The sequence below is a fragment of the Trematomus bernacchii genome, unplaced genomic scaffold (genome assembly GCF_902827165.1).
Source record: "Trematomus bernacchii unplaced genomic scaffold, fTreBer1.1, whole genome shotgun sequence".
NCBI lineage: Eukaryota > Metazoa > Chordata > Actinopteri > Perciformes > Nototheniidae > Trematomus > Trematomus bernacchii.
Window position 1 is genome coordinate 432,440 of NW_022987966.1, and position 15,649 is coordinate 448,088.

At 43.3% G+C, this 15,649-nt stretch overlaps 1 protein-coding gene across 1 annotated transcript in view; it reads right to left on the bottom strand.

The window, feature by feature from the left end:
• ccdc9 (coiled-coil domain containing 9) overlaps window positions 1–15,649 on the bottom strand; it is a 47,648-nt gene that overhangs the window by 8,163 nt on the left and 23,836 nt on the right. Inside the window, 5 exon segments of the mRNA XM_034115862.1 lie at window positions 3,896–4,045; window positions 11,911–12,072; window positions 12,229–12,742; window positions 14,368–14,503; window positions 14,958–15,078. Of these exon segments, the coding sequence (XP_033971753.1) occupies window positions 3,896–4,045; window positions 11,911–12,072; window positions 12,229–12,742; window positions 14,368–14,503; window positions 14,958–15,078 (1,083 nt within the window).

Below are 15,649 nucleotides of genomic sequence, written 5' to 3' on the forward strand. Positions count from 1 at the left end.
CTGTTATGAAAGTTTCTCTGGTATAACATGGGTGATGTTAGCATAGCAACCGAAGCTAAACTGACTACAGGCACTTTTTACCGACGTATTTTTCATTATGATTCTACTTGTGATAGTCGGACATGACAACCTGTGCAGCCCATGTATTGATTCCATCCGATAGCTGCTATAATAACAAACAAAACGTCTGCCTGCTCTCCACAATGATCAATAACAGCGAACGGATGGTCAAAGTAAGGTACAAATAAACAGAATCACACGAAGCCTGGTTAGTGTTGCCTGACTCTATAAAGTGTGTTTTTTTTTAACAAGTGTGTGGTTGCGTTCTAGTCACTTTGCTCAGCACTACTGCTTGTTACAACTTTTATTTGCCGTACTCGCCTTAAGTGTTAGCTCAGGTTAATCTCGCCCCCCTCCGACGTAAGCGTGACGTATGCGGTTCTTGCTTCTAGACGGACAACTTTTTGGTGCTCGAAACGAACCGGATTCCGGAGCTATGACGCTGCTCCGCTGCGGTGTGAACAGGAAAACCCGGTGCTTTTCAAGCACCAGCACCGAACCGGCCCTGAAACACCGTTGGTGTGAAAGGGGTATTGGAGTATTTTTGAAGGGCAAGGAGAAGGTCATTCAGCGGTTCCCTGATGGTTTTAACATGAATCTCAACAGCACACCAGATTCTTACTTCTAGGTTTTCACACCATTTTAAGCTCACAGTAGGCACAGTTCTTACATTGTTTTCCATAAACTTAGCCATTAGCCAAAGTGATAAGACCACAACTACAGGCGTTGTGGTTGTAAAGACAGAATCTAAAGACTGAGTGATGGTCTGAGGTTTATTCACTCAGCTCACTCCCTGACCGCTGTGTGTAGAAACAGTAGCTGGAGGGATGGATCATGCAGTTCAGTGAGGAGGACTCATTCCCACTGATGGAGGAAGATGTACAGGGTAAAGAATCACGGTATTATGGGGTGCTTTGGATCCAAGAGGCATACTGTATAACTTCAATACCAATAAAAGGGTTTTCACAAGATGGCATTGAATAAAAAAAACAGCAATAGCCTGAAGACATACCGTTGTCCCTCCACACACTAAAAGCAAAGGGCACATTTTTTAGTATTTGTATTTTTTTGGCCTTTGAAATTGAAACTGATAGTTAACTTTGTCCCCAACTGAAAAACAACTATACAGTCAGTGGCCACTTTATTAGGGACACCTGTTCAACTGTTCTTTAACGCAAACACCTAATCAGCCAATCACATGGAAGCAACTCAATGCATTTAGGCATGTAGACACAACCTGGTGAAGTTCAAACAGAGCATCAGAACGGGGAAGAAAGGAGATTTAAGTGTCTTTGAACATGGTTGTTGGTGCCAGAGGGGCTGGTCGGAGTATTTCAGAAACTGCTGATCGACTGGGATTTTCACACACAACCATCTATAGGGTTTACAGGCAATGGTCCGAAAAGGGGAAAATATCCAGTGAGCAGCAGTTCTCTGGGAGAAAATGCCCTGTTGATGCCAGAGGTCAGAGGAGAAAGGCCAGACTGGTTCAAGGTGATAGAAAGGCAACAGTTACTCAATTAGCCACTAGATACAACCAAGGTATGCAGAAGACCCTCTCTGAACCTCAACACGTGGAACCCTGAAGCAGATGGGCTACAGCAGCAGAAGACCCCACCGGGTGACCCTCCTGTCAGATAGGAACAGGAAACTGAGGCTACAATTCACACGGGCTCACCAAAAAAATGTTGCCTGGTCTGATGAGTCTCGAATTCTGCAGCGACATGTGGACGGTAGGGTCAAATTTGGCGTAAACAACATGAGAGCATGGATCCATCCCGCTTTGTATCAACGGTTCACACTGGTGTTATGGTGTGGGGGGTCTTTTCTTGGCATATTTAGTACCAATTGAGCATTTTTTTAAACGCCACAGCCTACCAGAGTGTTGCTGCTGACCATGTCCATCCCTTTATGACCACCGTGTACCCATCTTTTGGTGGCTACTTCCAGCAGGATAACGCCATGTCTCGAATATCTAATTATCTCCAACTGGTTTCTTGAACATGACTTCATGAGTTCACTGTTCTCAAATGGCCTCCACAGTCACCAGATCTAAATCCTATAGAGCAGGGGTTTTCAAAGTGTGGGAAGGTGAGCCTCCCCTCAGAGAACATAAGAACAGCTGCGCCCCCCCTCCCAATTATTATTGCTATTATTATTATTATTGTTGCTATAATGCAGGGGTATTCAATTGCATTTCAAAGAGGTCCAGTAAGAGAACATGTCATTAAATGCTCTGTTTTCGCCGTCTACCTTTCTCTTTTTTGAGCACACCATTTGAAATGACTCCGACTGTTTCTCTCCTCTTGTCTCGTCTCTGTGTGTTTGAATCTTTCGTGCTGACTCACTGACTGCACCGATTTGATTGGCTGAGTAACGTCACCTCCTTAAAACATTAAATAACTTTTTTAAACCTTTTTATCTTTATGTTTTAAACATATTGTATAAAACTCCCCCACTACTTGGACTATTTTCCAACACAATCTCTGGAGGAAGATGTACCCTTCAAGTGTTTTTTGTTATTTACCCCTAAAAGCATGGTTTCCGCAGGGACTGCATGTGTCTTCTTCTGCGGCTGTACAAGGCCTTCGTTTAAAAACTAGTGGTTGTTCAAATTCAAAAGATGAAAATGATCCTTTAACAAATCCTATTGTGATTAATCATTCCCTGAACACATCTCCTCCCACAAACAGTTCTGCAAGAAAGCAATTTCCTAACATGGACACGTGTGGTTTAACAAGTTGAGAAAGTTGATCAAATTGATAAAACGCTTTCACTCCTATTCCGCAAATAGGAGGTCCAATAAATGCATCCCTCTTTGGACTGATGTTCTACTCTGAGCTGTTTGATAAACACAGGCACTGATTCGTGAAATGATCTCCAATTTGGCTCGGCTCAGAAACATGTTGTCACCCTCTCAATCTGTGCAGCAGATTAAATCCACATTTGTTCAGGACATTCAGGGATAACTGCTGCCAGATGACACAAAGCAGCCAACATAGCAGCTACATCTAACATGTCCGCCTCTTGGGATTCTTATACACCTGGATATAGTGTTTGTTTTTATTTATGAGCGTAACACTTTTTAAATCAGCAATAATGCAGCAATTTAGATTGATTGAATTTTGTGTGGGACATTTTAGGCAGATGACATCAATGCACAGCAGACAAGCCAGCATTTCACTTTGATAGCTCTTTTTCTCTCACCTCAACAGTAACAAATGAGTAACTTAAATTAAAATGTTGCTTCGACACCTAGAAAAACTGAAACTGAGAATGGGACGCATCACACCGAGGTTTGGTCCTGTAGGCAGCATGCGAGCCACAGAAGAATGGAAAACAGAATAGATTTTGACATGACGAGGAAGATGAGGAAGGATGGAGCCAGCATGCACCACACAGGCAGAAAGTACATCACATAAGAGAAGATGGAGCTCATACTACAGCTGGATCACAAACAGGAAGAGGGGTCTTGATTGGGTGGAGGAGAGTCATGTCAGATCAAACCAGGCAAAATGTTGCGTGTGGGTAAATATATTTTTGGATTTGTTGTGCCACCAAACATTATCATTACGTTGAAGGAGAAAAAGAAAAGAAAAGAAAGCAAGGCTGAGTAAGCACGAGAACCACAACATTGAAAACAAAGCAGGTCTCCCTTGAAAAAGAGATCAATGATCTCAATGGGATACAACCTGGATAAATAAAGGTTTGAAATGAAATGAAATGAAAGACTCAAATAAACACCTTTACAAGATAAAAAGACAAAGCATGGGAGGGCTTTAGCACCGAGGGTTTCTTACAGTACGACAGTCTGAGTGACTGATATGGACTGTACCTGAGGGCGTCTGCTGGGAGGACTCCTCTGTCTCTGCTGCAGGAGCGTCTTCCGTCTCAGCGGGCGTCGTGTCCTCATCTTTCTCTCCAGCAGATTCAGAGGAGCTCTGCTCAGCCTGCAGGGCGGCTGGAGGGGAGTCCAGTTTCTCAGCTGTCAGAAGTAAGTGTACGTTACAGTGTCATTCCTGCAATCTGTTTTACCATCTAAGACACTTGGTGCAGTCCAAAACACTTCAATGGTTTTTCTTCTTGTGTCACATGGGGTTCACATTCTTAGTTCAGAGTGAAATACAGTATATTGACAGACAATGGATGGATTGTCATAATACTGCACACATTGAAGCCCCCAATTAATAACGTTAGGGATTAACGGGCACATCTTCATGACAGAGCATTGTGACTGGCTCTAACTTTGCTTAGAAAAACCTGGGACTAAGACGGCTACAGGGGTCTGCGCAATGTTGGCAATGTGTTTATCATTAACCTGTTTTTTGAGAACAAAAATAGTTTACAAGGGCACAAAGATCTTCAAATATAACCTCTTTCTTTGCTGTTAAAGTACAAATGTTTAGGTTTAAGGTTCACGCAGCACAGCTTCACAAAATGATTGATGATCATTGAGGATCTATAATTTGGAGTCCTACTTGTGTCCTTTTTTAGACTCTACCTGGTCAAGTCCTGAGGGAAATATCTGGCTCTCTATGTGCTAAATGCTCCAGTCAGTGTTCAGCGGCTAGCCTCTAAATGTGCCCGTCTGCTGTTTGCTGCTGAAGGATCCAATGTGTTTTTAAACGGAGCAGAAATAGAACTAGTCTCCCACTTCAAGTATCTTGGAGTCATAATGGACTCGAACTTGACTTTTAAGAAACATATTAAGAAAGTATCCAATACCATTAAATTCAACTTGCAACATTTTAAACAAATTAGACCTTTCTTAACTGTCAATGCTGCAAAGTCATACCTCCACTGTATGATTCTATCCCACATTGAATACTGTTTGACAAACTGGTCGTTTGCTTGTGCCACAAACCTGAAACCTATAGAACAGCTGTACAAGAGAGCTATCAAGGTGTTTGACAGAAAGCCTAATTCATACCACCACTGTACCATCCTTGAGAAACACCATTTCTTGAGTTTTGACGATTTTAAGTCTTTTAAAAGTATGTGTTTTTTTTATAAATGTTTACATGGACTGGCCCCCCCCCCCCTCCCTTAGGGGAATTCATCCACAGAAATCCCACTGGACGCTGCACTAGGTCAGAAACCAGAGGAGACTGTGAAGTCCACCACAGACGGACAACTTTTGGACAAAATGTCCTCTCCATTAAAGGCAGCTCTTTGTGGAATAGCCTCCCAACTGAGATACGGGATTGTCCCACTCTCAATAGTTTTAAAAGGTCAACTAAAAAAATGGTTGAGAAACAAACAGACGTGTAATCACCGCTAAATGCACTTTCACACAGGGGTCTCTCCTCTTGCACTTTATGTAGCACTTTTATCTTATCTTGCACTTTATATGTCGTAGCTGCTACATTGTACCGCCATGTGGTAAATACTTGTATGCTGCTCATGCTCTTTCTGCATATCATGTATTTATTTTTGCTATGTATATAAATGTCATGTTCTTAAATGTTGTATGTGACAGGACTACGAATGGAAATTAGCTCAAAGCTAAAATCCGGCTCATTTACACTTGTAAGCATTATTTTGTTTTAAAGTGTTCATCAATGTGCATTGTCCCGATTCAAATAAACGATTAAATGAAATTTAAAAAATCTTATCCGGGAAAAACTGAAAATGTTTATTTCTACCTTAACGCCCTCCTGTTGTCTTTGCGGTTGACCAATTTACAATTTCTCGCTCTAAAATGTTTAGTTAATTTAATCTGTTTGTCATAAGGTTCCTTGACTTTGTTCACACATGGCATCTGAACACTCAAAACTAAATTTTGAGATTTAAAAATAAAATAGGAATCTCATAGCGGGGGCCGGTCTGGCGAATGGCGGAGTAAGCTGCTAGTCGGAAGAGCTCTGTCACCATTTAACATTTATTTGTAATTTGCCCTACTAATTTCCCACCTAAACTTGCAAGGCCTGCTTCTAAGAGTGACTTTGACTTGGTGTCGACTGTACACGATTTGTCATGGGGAGGAAGACCAAGAAAAGCGATGAAAGCGACGGCGGAGGCGAGGAGGGCTGTGAGTTAGCTTCACAAGCTAGCAACAACTCCGCACATGGCGAGGTCGGCAACCAGGCGCTGTCCCTCTCTGACATACAGAAACTACTCGCCGGCATGGAAGAGCGTATAATTGGAAGCTTGACAGCACAAATAACATCCAACCACGCAGCTATAATCAGGCACGATGAGACAATCCAGGCCATTGAAACGTCAATGAACGACTTCCAAGGAAGAATAACTACAGTGGAGTCTACACTGGCTGATATAGTGCAGGAGAACAAACAACTGAAGCTGAAAGTTGACGACCTTGAAAACAGATCCAGGAGGTGTAATATTCGTATAACAGGTATACCTGAGCGAGCTGAGGGTGCCCGTCCAACTACTTTCATTGAATCCTTTCTGGCTGAAATATTCGGCCCCGGCGCGTTTCCTCGCCCCTTGACCGTGGATAGAGCACACCGGCTGGCCATCCAGAGGAGACAAGACGGCGCACCGCGTCGCTTCATAGCCTGCCTTCACCACTTCCAGATGAAACAACGAATAATGCAGCTTGCACGGGAGAAGGGCCCAGTGTTTCCCCTAGGATGGAGTCATAGCAGCGGTGCTAAGGCACGTAGGCCCAGCATAATGTGAGCGCGGAACGCGTGGAATTCTTTAGTGTGTGCGCGTGCGAAGTGCGCCCCGCCAATTTGTAGTCTGCCAGCACAAGAAAGGCTCTTGAGGCCTAGTACCAGGGCCGGTTCTAGCCAATTTGCTGCCCTAGGCGAGAATTTAGGCGAGATTGAGATTGAGATTTATTGATCCTAATAATTATAAAGGAGTGCCTTGGAAATATGTGTTTACATAATTTGTAACACATATGTGTTTGAGACCCACTGAGATGACTTAGACTAAAATTACCTATCTAAACACTCAGAGAGTCCTTTACCTCACTGAGCCTCTCAGTCTGACAGGAGAGCTCTCCTCCACCCTGGTTGTAGAAACATCTACTTCTTATATCCGTTAGCGCAGCTAGCACCAGATTCTAATAACAACAGCACCGGTACCGGTGCGCCCTCTCTCTCTCTCTCTTCCTCGCTCGCTCTCTCGCTCCCACACTCGCACTTTGGCTGTGAGCTGCGGGCGCCAGATAAGCCAACATCCCCCACTTTCATGACTTACAGCGCCCATCGTACAGGGCAAATGAAAAGTGTAACGGTGCGTCTACACAGCAGCATTAAAAAAATCTTGAAACGCTTCTGCCCATTCACTTTGAATGGGGTGACGTCACTTTCCCTCACTTTTCGCCGAAATGCATTGTGGGCAGGCGAGCGGAGATTTTCAGGATTTTGAGGATTCAAAGTTGAACAATGTTCAACTTTTGAGGCTGAGGTGGAAGCGTCAGCCAATCAAATCCCGTGTACGCAAATCTGACAGTTCAAGCTCTAGCCAATCAAACGGCGTGTATGCTGGGAGAGACATACCGCAGGTCATTTCCTCATATTCCAAAAAATGGAGGAGAAATGAGCGGTAGCGAATCAATCACCCGGTGCTTTATGACCAGACCTACCGGGATATAAACCGGAGGAGCCAGGCATGGAGGGAGGTGGCAGAGACAGTGGTATGTTTTCGCCTGTTTGGGGAGTTTATATCCAGTTTACTTCGGGCTTTTTTGCTTCGTATGTCGCGGGCGGGAGATTCATGTGATTGGTTGCTCGCAAAAAATCCTCAAGCTTCAGATACGCCCACCTCCAAGATTTTTTTAACGCTGCTGTGTAGACGTACCGTAACGGGGGTGAAAAGGGCGTTACATTTACTTAATTATGAATGTTGTTACATCAAGGCCAAAAATTAGGATGAGCGCCGCCGCTATTTGTATATAGGGGAAACACTGGGGCCCCCTGATGTACAGAGGCGCAGAGATCCACATATATGCGGATTACAGTGCAGAAGTAGCCAGGAAGAGAGCCGCATTTACCCCCATCAAGTCCTCGCTGAGAAACGCCGGGCTCGCTTACAGCCTCCTCTTCCCCGCTAAACTCCGGGTTGTTGTGGACGGGACGAGGCACGAATTCAACTCTCCGGCTGAAGTTGCTGCTTTTTTGAAGCGCCGTCAACCTGCTGCAAACTAGATGTGTTGGACTAGCCGGTGAGTGAACCAAGCTGCTGGCTAATTAAGCCGACCGGCAAGTGGACACTGAGTATATTCTTTCGTAGTTTACGAGCATTGTGCTCCGAAAATAAGACAAAAGAGACAATGTTACGAATTACTCGTCAGGAGGTAACAGTTACATATTGCTATTGCTGCTTAACTGTTAATTGGTTACTAATATTAATTCTACCATCACAACAACCAGTCATAGTACCTGGTATGTTCATTTTTGACACTGGTTGAGCACATATCTTGCTCTGGCTTTTACGTTTCCTCTTCTGATAAAAGCTGTCGGCTCTCCCTTACCGGCAGAGTAAGATTCAAAATACAGCTGATCCGCACCCTATTGAACATTTAAGAGCTGCTTGGGAATCTGATCTGGGAAGAACTTTGACGGATGACCAGTGGGAATCAGTCATGGACCGGGTGCACACATCTTCCTCTTCTGCTAAACACAGCCTGATACAACTGAAAGTGGTACACAGAGCTCATTTAACTAACGCTAGATTGGCTAAAATGTATCCAGAGGTTGAACCGTCTTGTCCCCGATGCAGAAGCCAGCCAGCAGACCTAATACACATGTTTTGGGTATGTCCCAGCCTCTTTACTTTCTGGAGATGTATTTTTAAATCTTTTAGTGAAATGTTTAAAACTCGTGTTGAGCCTGACCCGCTCTGTGCCCTTTTTGGTTTGGCACCAAAGGTGACCTGTGCATCCCTACCAGAGTGGTGGGATTGAAATGAAGATTTTGATTTGTCAGCATGTGTGTATATATCTTTACTGAATCTATATCACTTGCTTTTGTTAAAAAAACTGAGAAAATCAATACAAATATTTACCATATAATCTCATAGCACAAAGTTAAAAAAAAAGTGTTTTATTGACCACCCAGTGCACCCTCTGTCTTCCCAGTCAGACATGACCGGTCATTAAAAATGAATGGGTAAGATTACAATTAGTGTATAAAATGGGTTGTGTGTGTCTCAAAACATTTCTCAAATGTTCAAGTACAATGCCCCTTTTTTTTGCCCCACACTCGTTTGTAACAGTTTGCTAAACTTTACCGCGGGAACCACACTCGTTTGTAACAGTTTAATAAACTTTAAACTTTATAAATCATACCAGTCAGTTTTGATTGGGAAGTTGAATTTGGGTGGGGTGGCAAGTGTGGGGGCAAGACTTTCGTCTGTGGTGGCACTTGCCACCCTGTTCCACCCCGTAGATCCGCAACTGTTGGGAACATGGTATTTTGTGTCACTTTATAATAATTTTCAATGGTTTCAAAACAAAAGTCATTGTTAGACATTGAAACTGGGTAAAATAGCACAATAAGTCTAATCTAATATATATACAAGGTGGCGTTGGTCGGTGGGCATGATGGGACAATGTCTGGCCATAAATAGCAAATGGAAGTTCACAACTGGTATTATTCACAATCATTTGAGTTGATAAAACACTGAAACACAACATTAGGTGATAATATATGTATTATTATGGATTTAGACCTCAAGTGCAGGAGGAAACCCAAGTGAGCACGGGGAGAACAAACTACACACAGAAAGGCCCCAGCGAGATAGCCCACCTGGGGGCTTGGTGTCCAGAGTTGTGAATCCATGTCTTCCTTCTGTTGGTGATTTTTTTCTGACGGGGCATTTTATTGCTAAACATTTAACAACTAGCACTCTCAAAGCTGACAGTACTCTGTGTTCACATTTCCCAAATGTGTAATAGTGGCAAATATCGGTACAGACTATTTAAAGGACACCTATCATGCTATATTTAAATGATATATTGTAGGGCCATACCTATATAAGGTATATTTATACGTTTCTGTTTTCAAAATACCAAACAGATCATGCATTTTAGCCATGCCTCATTTCGCTCGATTTGCTGTTCTCCAGCACTGCAGGGGGCTGATTCTGTGAGCTGGAGCTGACCACGCCCCCCTGCAGGAGAGGGGAGCCGCTCTGATCAAGTCAGAAGAGGGGGAGAAAAATAGATGTCCGTCCTCCGTGTTTTATTATATTATTATATAGAGTCATTATTCATTTGTTTTAAAGCTCAATAAATAACAAAGAAGACCTTTGACCGGCACTTTTCTAATTTTGTCCGGAAGATTTAAACTTTAACGGACATCTTGACCGGCGAAAGAAAACCTAACTGAAACTCTGCCGCACGGTCCCCTCGTTCTTTGGAAGAGGCGGAGAGGTGGGTGTTTGTCATCTGCTGGTGGACTAACCGGAGAGAATTACAGTGCTTGCCTCGACGGGGAGGGATTGCATTGAATTAAAGCAGCGGGAGCAAACGCTTGCCTCAGGGAGGGAGAAAAAAAGCCACAGCGAAGAATAAACAGAAGGGTAACCATGGTAACTATGGGCGGGAAGTCTTCTTCGCTGCTTTTGTGGCAGACTACAGCGCCACTTACAGGCCTGGCATATGTACTACAGCGTCTCCAGCGCTTTCGAGCGGCAATGGCCAGCCGTGGCCCAACCCCACATTCCCCTGATAGGTGGAGAGTTGGCCCAATAGCCGTAGCGCCACCGTCCTGACGTCAGGACAGTGTTCAAATCTGGATCAGTTTTTATCAGATCCGTTGCAGCCCCTTTTTTAGAGATTTGGGTATGGAGGAAAATAGAGAGGGTTGTGTTTTCTGACACTTGGTGAGTTCCCTGGAACACCGGGGACACATATTCATGTAGAAAAGACGTACAAAAGTGCATTTTGCATGATAGGTTCCCTTTAAATTAAGTTTGTTTAAAGCAATGGTCATCTTACTTTGAAGGACTTTTCAGTGAATCATAGTGTCCTTTTTTCCTGTTTTTTGTTCCACCCCAGATGCACCAAGGATCCAGCTGATTACTGCCAATTTGGAGGAGGATTGTTGTCCGGTGATTGACTGTCATTCATTGAACTTTAGTGGTGTGGTATGTTTTGATTTTACTTGGTAATACACTGTATATATATCATCTGAATCAGACACACACACACACACACACACACACACACACACACACACAGTGGTTTACATATTAAAAGTTGTGTTTCATTTAAGGTCTGTACTGTAATTCTACAAAAAATGAATCATTAAATGTTGTCTTTAGATTGTACTTCTATAGGTTTAACATTACATACTGTCTTTAAACATTACATCTAAACAAACACTGCAAGCTAAAGTTTGAAATTATTTAATCTGTTTCAGCTGTTTACCGCTCTTGCTTCCAAAATAAAACTGTTATTTTAAAACCTTGAGCCAGTGTTAACACTTTATTGAAGGTGTTTGGTCTTCTGTGAAATAACAGTGTTTCTCTGCTGAGTTTCTAATGCGTCAATTTATTGAAGGTGTTTGATTGTAATAATTTAGGGAAAACCTGTAAAATAACAGTGTTTCTCTGCTGAACTTTAAGTTCTGTCAATTTATTGAAGGTGTTAAATAACAGTTTTTACATGCTTAACTCTAAAGTATGTCCGTAATAAATAAGGGAAGATACCTGTAAAATAACAGTGTTTCTCTGTAAAGGAAATTAATTATATTTACTGTGAATTTACGTTTTTTTCACATTATTGTAATTAGGGTATTTCACTGTAATTTGACGGTAAGTGTTTGGAAGCACCAGCTGCCAGACTTTTTACAGTGCAGCCTCGCAGAGATGCTAGCATGAGTGCAGACTTTTAGCCGTGTTTAGTTTGTTATTTGAGTTTTTTCATACCTTTTGTTACAGCAGCAGGGGTTTCCTCGTCCACCGTCTCTGCAACCTCATGGACCTGAGAGGGGGCGGGGTCAGATGGCAGTGCAGCGGGGGATTCTGTGGGGTCGGAGTCTGGTTCTGACACTATGACAGACTTTTCTGAAGGAGAGGAGACATCTAGGGCTGAGCGTAGGAGATGGAGAGGAGGTGAAGAAGGGATACAGGAAGTAGAGTGAGAGGAGGCAGGGATGGAGCGAGAGGGAAAAGAGAAAGTAGAGATGAGACACATGGACAATGGAGCAGAGATGAACAGAAGATAAACCTGCCTTTAGTTCCTACCTGTGTTCTCCTCCTGCTGTGGCTCAGCACGTTCAGTCTGTCCCTCCTGCTCCTCCTCCAACTCCTTCTCCTGCTCCTTCTCCAGCTCCTGCTCCTTCTTCTGGGGTGGGCTGGCCTCCACGCTGGGGGGTTTCAGGGGACTCTCGCCTCCCATGCTGCTCCGGGGCGACAGCATCTCCATCTCCTCCCCCCAGTCTGAAACAGGCTGGTGGCTCTCCAGAGGGAGGAAGGGGCTGAGGGGCTTTCCTCCCTCCGGGGACTCCTGAACTGTTGGTGGGGGGATGTGGACCTTCGGCCTGGGGGGGCGCTGCTCTTTGGGGCTTCCTGCTGATGTTGGTCGTGAGCGAGGTGTGGGGGAGTTGTCTTTGCTCTTGGTTTGTTTCTCTCTCCCGACGTCTTTCTTCTCATCGCCTCTGGAGTCCTGTTCTGAGTCGCTGACTTCGTCGTCTTCTCCACCACTGGCATCCTCCCACTCTTCATCGTCGTCTTCTCCGTCTCCGTCCTTCACCTCCACCTGAGGGGAACAAATGGAATGAGGAGATTACTGGGAAAGTTATTGAAGAGTTTGCTTTTTTTTTTAAACTGCCACAACTAAGCAGTTGCTGATAAGGTCAACCTGAGGCCTGTACTACGAAGCTGGTTCAACTTAACCTGGATATGTTTGAGTTAGCCGGTTGGCCCAATCCAAAACATACGCGCTCTCGCTAAGCTGTACTACGACGCTGGATATCAAGTGGATCGCTCAAGCCAGCCGTGTCCTATCTAGTTAGGTGCGCGTTCACATGAAAGGGGTGGTATTTGGAGCATTCGACCAATCACAAACATGGACAAGCGTACTGACAGCGCAGCGTCATACTTCCTGAATGAAAAGTGAACTTTAATATTAGTCAAATATGAAGAAGTTAAACTTTAAACATCCATGACTTAAACACTTTATCCAGGATAAAAGCCACATAGCTGCACCTGCAAGGTGAATACAGCTGGTAAAAGAAAAAGTGTTTGAATGCGTACATTAACAGGTTTATGAAATCACTGCCCCGTCCAAGACACGAGTGGATCTGACTTTAATTACATTTGACTCGAGTGTTTCGTCAACTTAATGTGTTGCTTAAAATAATACTTCTGCATACAGTATGTGACACTGTGAGTGTTGCACGGCCAGATACGGCTCAAGAAGCTGACTCAGATAAGGAAATATGATACATTATGATGTGATATGATATGAATGATAATGGGACACATCGACGTCTGCACTCACAGTGCCGCGGACTGTACGTAATGTTACTCTGATCCGGTTACTTATGTCGTGGCAGATATTTAAGTAAGCTTTCTTAACGCTAATGTTATAATAGTCAGATTGCTCTGAAGATGGGAGGGGATATTCTATTAATTTTCACGTTCACACAGTCAGTTGTTTTTTGCCGGCCGTCTTTCCTGCAACGGCAGTTTTTCTGTATTTCCTCTATCCTGTAATATGACTTGATAGCTTTAAACTCCGCACACGGAGCTCTGATTGGTCAGCAGGCGGTGCTTTCACTGAGTTGATCTCTTAGCCTGCAACCTAACCTCCTCCCGAGGAGGTTAGCCGCACAGCACAAGTTACCATGGAGATCTAGCCCGCTAAGAAGAGAACCAGCGTCGTAGGACCGGAAAGCCCGAATTTTCCCTGAAGTCAGCCGGCTAAGCGAAAATCCGGCTTCGTAGTACAGGCCTCTGGTAGCAACGGTTGGGCTATTTACACACTCAACATTTACTCTCCTTTGTTGACAATTAGATTTGTCTCTACCAACTCCTAAGGGACATTTCTGGCTTTGTCTTACTTTGTATTAATGCTGTGTGTCGCAGGCAGGTAGAATACAGCATTCAGACATTCAAACAGCCTATAGAGTTGAGGGGAACTGTAGTCGGCAAAGTAAAATATGACAAGAAGATATACAGTACATAATAGCTGTATTTTTCTTTTTAAATGTTAGTTGAATGCTCCGTTTCTTTCGTAAATGAGGAGGAATTAAGTGTTTGCGAGTTCACAAGGAAATATCTAGTATCAATCATGTCCAGTTTAGTCCATCGTTGTGCCTCCACCTGCTGTACATTAACGGTGACGCTGCCGGAATGGTTCGTCCCGATGAAGCCCCCTACCTTCTGTGTTGGAGGAGATTTGGATTTTTCTGCCTCCTTCTCGTTCTTTTTAGCCCTCTGCTCTCTCTTCGTCTTGTCTTCCTTCTCTTTCTCCTCCTCTTCTTCTTTGTCTCCCTCCCAGCGGTTGTCATGCATGCTGCGAAAGATACGCACATATGTGTTCAACACAAAATCTGTGATGGAAGCAGCAAACACCAAACTCTCATATCTATATATATATATAGATATATATATATATCTATATATATATCATTATAGTCTCCCTGCAAACATAACATACCTTTACCAAGTAAACTAATCAAGGAAGAGAAAGTAATAAGAATATAAATTTTTCCTAAAATGTTAATATCATAACAAATGTATTCTAATTATAGAGTAGTAATGCTTTATTACAAAATGTAAAATGGACAAATGATCTTTTTGTTGTTGAGATATCTGTAAAAAAGAAAATCCAAATAAAATTGAAAATAATAATTAGATGTTAAAAGTGATAAAAAGAAACACCAAATCCTAGTAATTATACAGTAGACTTGAGCATGAGCTGAACATCTTTAGTTAACATGTAGTAGAGGAGAGACTGTTGGATTTACCTGTAGCTGGCCCTCTGTCCTCGGCCCTTCCCTCTGCCGCGGTCCCCCCGTGGCCCCGGGGTCCGGCCCTGAGACATGAAGTCACCAAACGTTGGAGTTTGAGGAGGCCGCTTACTGTCGTCTGCAAGAAAAACAATTAAGAGTGTAAATCAATGGTTTTGTTATTCTTGACCTAAAAAGGGTAGGGCTAATCAGAGGAGAGGGACTGATAGATGAGCGTGATCAGTCCAGGAGAAATCCTCTACAGGAAGTGAGATCATGAAGGCAGGAACTCATGCACCGGATCAGGCATACAGTGTGTCAATATACAACATGCCATCTACATAAAACCAAATACAAGACCTAATTTAAGACGGTTCTAAAAAAGTGCAGGTTAATGGTACGAAGAGTATCTTAAACACATCACATCTGCAGTCAGAGTGGATGTGTAACATCAGAGCTGTCTGCAGGTCAGACTGCTGCAGAGTCTCTGAACTGAGGTCACATGTCTGATTCTCAGCTAGTGAGTGACGTGGTAAATCACCTCGGCTTTATGTAAATATAATGATCAGGAATGAAAAACATCAGGTAGGTAGTGCTAAATGTTCTATAAAAGAAGCTGTGAATAATATATAAGTGGGTTGTATTTTGCGAATGTGCCATATTGTTAAACAAACCCTCTTAATGTCACATATGTATTATTTATCTCAGTA